Source organism: Cyprinodon variegatus, unplaced genomic scaffold (assembly GCF_000732505.1).
Source record: "Cyprinodon variegatus isolate N-32 unplaced genomic scaffold, C_variegatus-1.0 Scaffold284, whole genome shotgun sequence".
NCBI lineage: Eukaryota > Metazoa > Chordata > Actinopteri > Cyprinodontiformes > Cyprinodontidae > Cyprinodon > Cyprinodon variegatus.
In genome coordinates this window covers 177,877-189,893 of record NW_015150737.1, presented here as the reverse complement: position 1 = coordinate 189,893, position 12,017 = coordinate 177,877, and the positions used below count along the sequence as shown (strand labels likewise).

Below are 12,017 nucleotides of genomic sequence, written 5' to 3'. Positions count from 1 at the left end.
TTTTTCTATAAGTTTTATTCTCTGAAATGAGCAACAATAAAATATTGAAACTTTTCAAGATTATAAAATACATCTATTAAATTACATTGAAATGAACAGAAATGATTTATCTTAATTTGGTGCAAACTGTTTTCTACATGATGAAAGTAAATAAATATTATTCTTGGCTTAGTGTGGAGACGTTTATAGAGAATATATGAACTAAATAAATACTGTGATTGATGCAAAGAGGGACAACATAGATAAAGTTTGAGTGAATCTGTATTTTCTAACTATCATTAAATGAATATAAGTTAAAATAGCTGTAAGAAAATCATGAAATTAAAGTCTTTTTTTATTTAAGCCACATATTAATGTTTAAGCTTTGAAAAGAGGCTCTCAGGTGATGTGTTTTAACTACCTGGTGGGCGGGGGTGTGAGAAGAACGGTCTGTGGTGGCGTAGCTCCAGATGCCATTACTGTCGTCATGGATACAGGGTATGGGCTCCCAGACTGCACTGCAGCCACGGCGCTGGGATGGACGTTGGTCTGAACTGGCATGGGAGTGAACTGGATGATCTGAAAGGAGAAACAAAGAGATGGAGTTAATAAAAATACACATTTATAGATACATTAAAGGACTCTGCATGACATCGGAAAGAAAATCTAGCTCCTTTTTTTTACTGGATTTAACTTCTGGAATATCTTCATGCTTTAAAAATGTTCAAGTCAGACATTTTTCAAACAGCTGACCTTTAAATGAATAGGAGAGATGCTTTAAGTTTTACTTTGCTTGTTCTTTGAATGCAGCATCAGCACCAAGAGACGGAAACTTTTAACAAAAGCTTAAAAGCCTTTAAAATAAAGTCCAACAGGTTAAAGAACCGGCAGAGAGTTTATAGACAGTTTTACTGAGATTAGCTAAAGCCTTGATGTGCAGGAGGTAAACCAGTTCAGGTCTTGGCTGGATAATCTTTTTTTTTTATCTTTTAGATTTTCAGACGTTCTTTGATTTTGTGCTTGTAGTAGAGATGTTCAAGTTAAGACTCAAGTCTTTGAAGGGCAAAGATCAAACGGTTGAATAAACATTTTCTTATGAAATCCACAATATCTAGGTCACCTCCAACGCAGCATCGCTGTGGGTTAGGAATAAAAAAAACTAATCGATCCTGTAGATTCTCACTGCTCTGAGAAGGTTGCAAGTACCCAGTTTGATCCCCACAGCCTGCACTCTGGGTCCCTGAACAAGACCCTTAACCGGGTTAGGGTCTTGCACAATGGTAGCCCACTGCTCCCCAAGGGGAGGGGTTAAATGCAGAGTGAATTTCTCCAGGGTGAAAAGTTCAATTATTATTATTATTATATAAATAACTAAAAAGAGCATCTAAGGATGATTTTTTTATCACTCAACATTTAATTCTCTAGAGAGAAAAAAAATCACTTAGAAATATAAACAGGCCTTTAGAAAAAACAGCAAGAGTTCAACACTGGTTATTGTTAATTTTTTTGGCCTCTTTTTGGTTGTAATTAATAAGTTAACAGAGGTTAAGTTCTGTTTTTTATTGGCCTAAATTCAGAAAGCTTTCTTCTCTTTACTCTCTGCTAGAGTCCGTGAGGCAGACACCCTGTCTACTTTTAAGGCTAGGCTTAAAACTTTCCTTTTTGATAAAGCTTCTAATTAGAGTGGCTCAGGTTATCCTGATCTATCTCTATAGTTCTGCTGCTATAGGCTTAGACTGCTGGAGGACATAGGGACCCCTTTTTCATCATTCTGCTTCATTCTATCTCTATTCTCCCACTCTGCAGAATCTGTTAGTTCAATCTCTAACGTTCTGCTCTCTCTGCTTTTTCTCATAGTAGCTTCATCTGGTCTGTTCCTGTTTGGCTGTGACTCCATCCTGGAGAGAAATATCAGCTGTGCTGCTGCCATCAACACCTTTGTTTCTAGATGCTGGAGATCGGCCTGTTTTTCAGTGTAGTACTGTTTCTGACTATAACTGGCTAGATTTGCTCTCTTCATCCTCTGACATGTCTTGAAACTCGTCTGCCTGGCTGTGTGTTTCCTGGACGGGGCCGCCTTTTACAGCTGTTTTTTCTATGTCTGCTTCTGTCTCCTTGAACCCCAGTCGGCCTCAGCAGATGGCCGCTCACACTGAGCCTGGTTCTGCTGGAGGTTTCTTCCTGTTAAAAGGGAGTTTTTCCTCTCCACTGTCGCTACAAGCATGCTTAGTGTGAGGGATTGCTGAAGAGTCAATGAGTCGATGCAATCAACTGGTTTTCCTTAGATAGGAAACTTTGAATTAATTTGACTGGATGATCTGGTGAACTGTAAAAAGCCTTGAGATGACGTGTTGTGAATTGGTGCGAAATAAAGAAACGGAATTGAATTGAAAAGTTTAAAAAATATTGGGAAACAATATTCTCACACATTCAGCACCTTGGTTCTTCTAAATGTATGGAACAGGAAGTGCTTTTATTTTGATATTTCCATCTAGTTTCTCAGTGAAGCACGTCTTGTTGTATCATGTTGACGATGATGATGATGTTATGGTTTTCCATGTTGACGTCCTCACCTTGTTTCCGGTGGAAGTGCCGTTCTGCACAGGAAGAGGCGGGGCCACCAGGGAGATGGAGGGCTGAGGAGGCGTAGACCCTGTCCTCACTGTTGCCATGGGAACCAACATCTTGCTCTGCAACACTGGTGACTGGGTTTGGACTAATGAGTGAGAAGAAAACAGAGAGAGAGACGGAAGGAGGGATGAGTCGGTCTGTGTGAGGCACAGATGGAGATCAGAGAGGAGGTTTCAGATGCTGATAGGAGAGAGAGGCTTCTGACTTTGAGGACCACAGAGGTTAAAGTCGGTGGCGGAAGCCCGTTATTCTATATTTCCAGTTTATTAAGGTAACTAAATTTATTTAGACAGAGAAGAAGAAGTAAGGTTTGTATTTGGACTCTCCGCCAGCCAGGTGTCCCCTCCTGTCTCACCTCTGATCCCCACCCCAGGCTGCACCCCGCCGGTCAGCAGGGGAACGATGTGCTGGTTGGTAAGCTGAGGAGTGAGTGGGGTCTCAGTGGGCGGGATGCGCTGGACTTCCAGCGAAGGTTTATGCTGGGTGGGAGGTGTGATGGAGGAGGTGGGGTGATGCTGGACGGGTGGGAGGATTTGGGGCTGTGGGCTGATGAGCTGCAGGGGCTGTGCAGCAGGGAGGTAAAGGCTTGTGACCAGGCTGCTGTTGCCCACAGAGTTTACAGTAAGTGGACCAGGGGGGGAGGATGACGATAGGTACCCACCCCCTGCAGTGAGCTGGGCTCCACCAATCAGAGGACTGGATTTCTTCTCCAAGCTGATGGCGGAGGCTCCATCCACTGGTTGGCTGGCAATGGGAATGGGCGTGCTGGTGGCCACGTTGGTCACCACTGTGGGGGTCACCTGGACCCCGCTAAGGACCTGACCAACTGACGCGCTCTGCCCCCCCTCTCCTTCTGATGATTCCTTTTTCCTAGGTCCACTCTCCTCCTCCTCCTCCTCCTGTGCGTCCCTCTTCCTCTTCCAGTCTGCTCCATCTTCAGGATCTTCTGCCTTTCCATTTCCCTTCACAGAGGGGGAGTCAGGCTGAGGGATGGAGGGAGAGGGGCAGAGGAGGGAAGAGCGAGCTTCTGGCTGGAGGCCATGCTGGAGGAAAGAGAGGAAAAATATTCAAGTTTTTTCATTAGGAAAAAAAAAATCCTGCATCTAATTTTAGACGAAGAGTTTCTCTAAAATTTCACCAGAAATTATTTTAAAAAAAACCTGCCAGGGTTTGCAGATGATCTAAACTTAGATCAGACCTTTATGAGGAAGAAAAGACATTTAGTTGAATAAACTACAATGCATTTTAAAGTTTAAACCTTAAACTGCATACAGAAGATTACAGCTTTTCAACCAAGAAATGTGTTTGAAAAGGATTTCAGTTTCCAGAGTGTGAGAATAAAATGAAAAGGAGGATCTAATCCCATCTTTAAAGTTGCTTTTTTGAAACAACAAAGTGTATTTCTTGATTTTTTTTTTTTATTATTTTAATTATTTTTTAATCATTAAAACATCATTCTCAGGTAAAACAAAAAAAAAATTCTAAATGATTAAATTGCATTTGAACCTGTTCCATCTATTAAAATGGAAAGTAATTTTTTCTGTGACTTTTAAATTCAGAACATCTAAGCTAATTTATGCATGCAAAATATAATCTGGTTTCCATTGTGTTTAGTGCCCTAATCTAAATAAACCTCCTTTTTTTATTAAAACATGAAACATGTAGTAGTTGGAGGAAAAAAAGGTCAAAAATTAAAACAAATGAAAAAAAAGAAAAAGAAAAAAGGAAGACTAAGGAAAAAGAAAGAAGATGAAAAAATAAAATTTGAAAAAAGTAAATGTGTCGAAACATCGTAACAGTGAGAAAAAGGGAAAAAAAACCGAAGAATGAAAGAAATAAAAAAGTTGAAGACAAAACAAAAGAGGAGAAACAAGAATAAAAACTGAGAAACAAAATAGAAAGTTAAAAAGAACAAAAAAAAAAGTAAATAAATGAAAAATGAGAAAATTGGATGAAACAGAAGAAGTCAGCAAAAAAAGCTTTCAGTTCATATTGTGGCATCTGGCTGTTTTTTTTAAAGTTTACTTTATACTTTTATACTTTAAGTAGTTTTTGAAGCAGATACTTTTTCTTTTTTACTTGAGAAAACAGGTCAAGTTGATACTTCAACTTTTAATAGTTTTTTTTAAACAGCAGTATCTATACTTCTACTTAAGTTACAAATGTGTGAACTTTTGACACCGCTCCACTGTCACAATCTGTATTAGAAGAAATAAATGGCCCCCCATCTAGCTCCGCCCCTGGGTAGAAAACATAAACCCATTAAAATTTCAAACCAAATCCCTTCCTCCATAATGTGTCTGATGTAATGTCACTATAAATGTTCACTCCTATTGCATATTTTTGTTTAATTTATTGCTAAATATTGCAGGTTTCCGTCGCCATTAAAAAGCCATTATAATGAGTGATCCTCCACCAACCTGTCCATCCGGTTCATCTTCATCGCTGTCTGTAACTCTCTCTTTGCACTTGAGGTCAATGGAGCCTTCAGGGCAGGAATCCTCTGAGGGTGGAAACACGAGGTGTGTTAATGATACAATAACATTACAGCAGAGCACACTAAAGGCAAAAACATTTACATGTTACAACATGATCAAAACATAAATAACTCATCTGATTTATACCAAGTCTTAAAATAAGAAATATAACATCAGATCAACAATATTAGTGTCAATATAAAATAAAAAATCTGAACCAATTCTAAAGAATTTCCTTCAGGTAGCAATAACTATGCGACCTGGATCTGATCTTTTCATGACAGTCTGAACGACACAGATCTGATTTTTTCCAATGCGACCAAGGCCACTTGGCTCTGTGGTCCTGAATCCAATATGAATCTGATCTTTTCAAATGCGACCTGTGTCTGAACGGCCAGGTCGCATTCATCTGACCTGAACGCCATTAATAGCCGACATTTCTGCGTCCTGCTACACAGAAGCGGCAAGAAAAACAACAACCGTGTTGGACGATGATACTGAGAGCAGTATTTATGTTTAACCATCTTGAAATGATTGTGTTTTTAAGGTTGGGTAAGATCGCTAGATGTGCTGCTGTGCTACCATCCATGTTTACTTCCGTAAACACAGAGCACGCTGGCTTGTGACATCATTGCGTCCTCAACTGTGCATGTGGGACACTTAGGTGAAGTTTATGAATGCAGTTTAAACCGGAGATAACGGGCGTGCAGGTGACTAAGTGGTTAGCACGCACGACCCATGTACGTAGGCCTTAGTCCTCGACGCAGGCGACACGGGTTCGAATCCGGCCAGTGGTCCTTTTCCGCATGTCTCTCCCCTCTCTCATCATACCCCCTTTCCTGTCAGCCTACTTCTGAAAAAATTAGCCACGAGTGCCGTAAACACTAAAAAAAATAAAATAAAAAAACACGAGATGACATACGAGTCAAATATTTGGAAAAGCCAACGGAAAAAAAATAGGAATTTACCAAAAAAATGTGATTGTTTGATGTTTTTCACATGTGGAGATATTTCAGTTCAATCTTCTCAACAACATTCAGTTGTTACAACTTGTGTCACTGAAGTTCGCATTGAAAAAAAATGGAACCTCCCATCATGTGAGGAAATAATAACTGTATATTTAGCCAACTTATGCAAGCATATAGCTGTGGTAGTCTGCAAAAACCAGCATCAGATCAGTCTGCCCATCTCATTTACATCTACATACCTTTGTGCACGTAGTTTTTCTGCATTATTATTGACCAAAAACAAGTTTTAAAAAAAAAGCTCAGATCGATGTAACATCAGTAATATGTGGAAACACACAAGCCTGCGAAGGTGTGCACAGTTAACAAGCATTGCTCAGTACAATCACATATCGATTGTACGGTCCTTTTCGGGCCGATTCTCCAGTCGTGTGAGACTTTCGATCGGGCAAAGTTTCAGCCTGATTGTGCGTCCTGCGTCGTATGGTGTACAGGGGGGTAACGAGGGGTGATCAGCCTCTCACGACCACCTCCCGATCAGGTATCGCAAGGTTGGGAGAAAATCAAACATAACGCACGTAAAGTGTTTGTGTGCAAATCCTGCTGTTGAAGCAGAGCTACAAGCCGATTTACCGGAACCTCGAGCACCTTGATTCGCAAACAAGGGAGTTCTTCTTCTTCAAGATTGACGAGTCCAACCAGCTCCATCTATCGCCGCTGAGTCGGACGTGAGGTTTTTAGACATACAGTGAGAGCAGGTAGATCGCGTCAGAGCATCGAGCTGCACAGTGTGAGAACATGCATCGTCGTAGAGTTTGAGCTCTAGCTGCGTGCAACGATTGAAAATATCGCAAAGTGTAATGAAAAATAAAATAAAGCCGAAGTTTCTGCGATTACTTATTATACTTTGTCTCATTACAAATGTACTTTACACCTTATATTTAATAATTTAGCTGTTTAGAATAAGAACAATGCTTCTAAAGTAGATTTTTAAAATGGCTTCTGATGTTATATGAAAATATGTCAACTTTAGGCTCATTGTTTAAAGGAAAATGTTGCATAAGTCTTTGGTTCATTCAGATGAAAGTTTAGAAATTTGTGAAGCTTTCATTCTGACTCCATTCAAACAGCTCGGCTTGATTGGACTTTTTTTTAATCCTCCATTAAAGATCTTAAATATTCAACACTAACAGAAGCCTTTAAAGTCTCAAACTGAGCTTTTTTCATAGATTTACATTTTTTATCAGTGGTTAACAAACAAAGCAAATGCAAATTACGTTTAGTCTTATTTTCCTTTCTGACTCAGATGAAGAATTGTTGATTTTCCTTTTGTTTTGATGCGTTCAGCTTAAAAACAGAACCAGGTCTGCAGGAACTGCCTGCTAGTATCACCGTAACCAAGCTGTAATCTCTGGGCTATTTTAGCTGCAGTGCTGTAACACAGTTTAATGTCTGCACTCACGAGATGACAGATCTGTGGGTTTTTTTCAGCTCTGACGTGTTTCGCTCTGACTAAGAAGGATGAATTTCCTGACCATCATGAGAAATGAAACCACCCCTTTGCGGGGATGAAGAAGTCTCTCTCTCTCTCTGTAACCGCCGCCGCTCTGCTCAGCCAAACTTACCCATCACATCATCGTCTCCTTCTTCCTCACAGATGACCATTCGCTCCTCGTCGCTCGTAACGTCCTCGTTGGCTCCGCCTTGGTACAGCGACTGAAGCGGCGGTCGGTTTCGAAACAAGCTTGTTCCCTCCTCCTGACAGAACAGAGAAAAACAAAACAGCGAAATAATAAAAATCCAAAGCGTTTATTTAAATATTCAAGCATATTTCACAGAAACAAAACTGCATTTGGTAACACCACAAATTGTAATTTTCTTTGCTTTTAATATGGTGTCAGTAAAGCACTATTATACTAATTTATTATATCAAACTTTTTAAATAACGTTAAAAAAATCCTCAGACATGATAATAATAACTAAAACCCAAATATTTCCATACACAGCAAAGACAAATAACCTTTTATTTGACAATATCTGTGCTAAATTCAGACTAGAGATAAACTAATGCAGGTTATTTTTAAGGCCAATGCCCATACCGATTATTATGACATCTGTTTAACTGATCCCCGATATGTGCTGCTGATAGTTTATTCCTTAGAGCTGATATTGTTTTTCTTCCCCGAGTTACAAGATAAAATGACAACAGTGACAACAAACTTCACACAGGTCTCAATTTAAAGAAAAAAAACATCCATATAGCAACAAATCAGACTAAACGTTAGCAGTGGAGGGAGCAGCAATGCATGCGCTTTATGTGATCTAAAACATTGCTCCTGAATGCACCCTAACTTTTTTTCTGCTTCCCCCTTTTTTTTAGGAACAGTTAAACAGCAGTTAATTAAATATTAAAATAACACAAACTACTTTAAATCACTAAACTAGGGAGCCCCTAAAGGGACATGGAGGGAAAAAATAAACTTTCTTCAGGATCCCGCAATACTTTTTCGAGATCTCGCAATATTTTTGCAGGATCCCACAATAGTTTTTCGAGATCTCGAAAAACTATTGCGGGATCCTACAAAAATATTGCGAGATCTCACAAAACTATTGCGAGATCCTGCAAAAATATTGCGAGATCTTGCAAAAGTATTGCGGGATCTCGCAAAAGTATTGTGAGATCCTGCAAAAGTATTGCGGGATCTCGCAAAAAAATAAACTTTTGCGAGATCTCGCAATACTTTTGAAAGATCTCGCAAAACTATTGCGAGATCCTGCAAACATATTGCGAGATCTCGCAAAAGTATTGCGGGATCTCGTAAAAAAATTTACTTTTACGAGATCTTGCAAAAGTATTGCGAGATCTCACAAAACTATTGTTGGATCCTGCAAAAATATTGCGAGATCTCGCAAAAGCATTGCGAGATCCTACAAAAGTATTGCGGGATCTCGCAAAAGTATTGCGGGATCTCTCAAAAAAATTAACTTTTGCGGGATCTCGCAAAAGTTATTTTTTCCCCTCCATGTCCCTTTAGGGCAGGGGTCACCAACGTGGTGCCCGTGGGCACCAAGGGGCCCTCAAGGACAACATGGGGTGCCCTCAGCATCTTTTGAAAACAGAACAATTCACCAGTGGACTAAATCTGAATCTTATTTTGAAGCATTTATGAAGCATTTTATCATATCAATAAATTAGAACATTTGAGAATTTATATGGATTTCATAATGAGAATATCTAAAAGCAAATTAAAAATGAAAAGAAACAATAGAAATATGTTTATTATCTATAAAGTTCAGGTGAACACCGACTCCTCTAGTTCATACAGGGTTTTTTTTTCAATTACTTTCCACCAAGCCTCCTGCAATTACACAGCACCACCCCTAGGGTGCCTAGTTTGGGAACTACCGCAACTCTGGCGTTACCGATACAAGGAAAAAACATTTTTGTCTGCAGCAATTCCTTTTTCAATAACTTAAAGAGGCATTCAAGAATTTTCTATTGATACTGCCGCCTGTGGCCAAAACATAGAACTGCAGCACTCTTCTGCTTGTTCTCATAGCTTGCGCTTTAGATTCTAAATGTTTTGTTACAGTCATATGTGTCCTGAAGCCTGTGTACGAGGCTCACAAATGAAAAAAACCTTTCACCTCAATCGTTTCCTTTCACTGCCTCTAAACAAATGTGTTGTAAAAATGCTCTGTTTTAAAAGCATGCCCATTATGATGTCATAAGGGGAATTAAGCCATCCAGAGTGGTCTGTAGCAGCCCATCTGTTAAGCTATAGGCTTCATCTAATGTATTATTCTGTGCTCTTAGTCTATCTTTATGAACTCTGACTGGTTGTCATGGTTGCGGGTTGTGGGAGTGTGGCCTTTGGGGGACGGGGGCGGGGAAAGCTAAAACAGCTTGTTTAGAAGAGGACTGAATGAGGAGATGTTCGGTAAAGGCCGTCTTCCTAATCCGAGAAGAGTTTTCATGTAAAAAAAAATGGTAAAAGCAAGCTATGGGGGCCTCATTGTTAATTTTTGTATTTTCAAATGTAGCATGAATATATTATATTTTTTCACATTGGTGGAGTTGCCATTGCTGTCTGAGTTGGGCTGGATGCTGGGTGGCTAAAATATTTGTATCCCTCACCTAACTTTGGCAAATAATCATCAAAAGTCCCCAAATCCACACAGTTTGTTGTTGATGAAGAGAGGAATAAACACAGTTAAAGACTTGCAGGTAATTTAATTTATTCCAATGTTATTGAGGGGGAATTGTTATGTGTGATAGCATGTATTATACTTGAAATTTCTTTACTCCAGTTATATTTTACATTAGAACAGGATTTACCAGAAAGTCTACTCTCTCATCTTCACCCTCAGGGCGAAGCCCCTGATCTCCTAGAATCCTAGATCCTCCCCTGCTTAACACTTTTAATGTAAGCTTCGCAGGGTAAAGGTACAGAGTCACAGCACTTGGCTCATTATTTGGAAACGGATACGAGCCCTAAAAAAAAGTTCTAATATCTCAGTGACAACAGTAAACTGGTGATGTGACACAGTGGCGTAGGGAAGGATTGTTGAGTGTTTTTTTACTAAAGCGGAGAAAATTTTAGTAAAATGATTGTTTCCTCAAGCTGTTATATACACACAACAAAAAATGTAAATCTCAATAAGTCATTTTTTCTTAAATTAAGTGCATTTTTTCTTGAATTAAGGAGGTAAGTGAGACACTTTGCCAATGGAAAAAGACAATTTATATTTAAAATAAGAAAAAAATCTATTGCATTGTCTTATTTCAAGTGCATAATATCTAGTTATCTTATTTTAAGAGTTAAAATACTCATTCCATTGGCAGATCATCTTATCTATCTACTCAAATTAAGGGTAAATACACTTAATTTTAGACTTTTTTACTCATTTTTAGATAATTTTTGCAGTGTATGATATCAGTAAATATTGGTTATTGAAAAAAAAGCATAATATTTGAAAGGACACTTGGAGAGAAAGAAGCTGTCTTTCCAGGGACAATAGTTCACACTTTGGAATAAGAACCTTCATTCTTGGAAACATTTCCTAAGTTCTAAGAAAAAATACATTTAAGTGTTTGGTCATATTTGACCACCAGAAATTATGGGAAAAGCCTCCAAGCCTGATCATAACTTTCAATTAGTGAAGACAGGAAACATTTTTTCCCCACTGCCATTAGACTGCTAAATGCTGTATAAAATGGGACTTAATAAAAATATAAATAAAAAATAATCCCTGAATGTTGGAATCTGTTTGTTTACATTTATCACTGTTGCACTTAAAAAAGTTGTAGTGAATGAAATGTCTTTTTGTATACACTCTGTGCTTACAAAATGACAATAACTCTGTCTAAGTCTAACTACAGAATGTGGTGCGTTTTCCTGCAGGAGGGACTGGTGCATTATAGAAAATAGATGGCATCTTGAAATTAGAACATGATGGAGAAAAAGTTTTGATTCAGTGAGCAATCTGGACGCTCAGCAAACAGCCCCAAACAAATGCTTTTAGTGCACTGCAAAAAATGTAAATCTCAATAAGTCATTTTTTCTTGAATTAAGGAGGTAAGTGAGACACTTTGCCAATGGAACAAGTCAATTTACATTTAAAATAAGAAAAAAACTATTGCATTGTCCTATTTCAAGTGTATAATATCTAGTTAAAATACTCATTCCATTGGCAGATCATCTTATTTACCTACTCAATTAAGGGTAAATACACTTACTTTTAGACTTTTTTACTCATTTTTAGATCATTTTTGCAGCGTGCAGCTAGTTCAATGTATTTGTGTCAATCACAAAGCTCTGAACTTCGTCCTAAATAGAACCTTTGGGCCGGGCTGGGCAGGTGTGTGTCAACAAACCACACCCAGTTGCACCCAGGTGGAATGTAACCTGACTCCGCCAGATGGATTTGCTCCGCATATCCATCTGGAAACCTTCCGTTGAAG

The 12,017-nt window shown here is 38.8% G+C and overlaps 1 protein-coding gene across 1 annotated transcript in view; it reads right to left on the bottom strand.

The window, feature by feature from the left end:
- LOC107090179 (protein capicua homolog) overlaps positions 1 to 12,017 on the bottom strand; it is a 98,444-nt gene that overhangs the window by 21,863 nt on the left and 64,564 nt on the right. The window contains exons 11-15 of the mRNA XM_015383422.1: positions 7,678 to 7,810; positions 5,031 to 5,113; positions 2,966 to 3,653; positions 2,553 to 2,695; positions 401 to 558 (exon numbers count right to left, since the gene is read on the bottom strand). Of these exons, the coding sequence (XP_015238908.1) occupies positions 401 to 558; positions 2,553 to 2,695; positions 2,966 to 3,653; positions 5,031 to 5,113; positions 7,678 to 7,810 (1,205 nt within the window). The remainder of the gene's footprint in view (positions 1 to 400; positions 559 to 2,552; positions 2,696 to 2,965; positions 3,654 to 5,030; positions 5,114 to 7,677; positions 7,811 to 12,017) is intronic.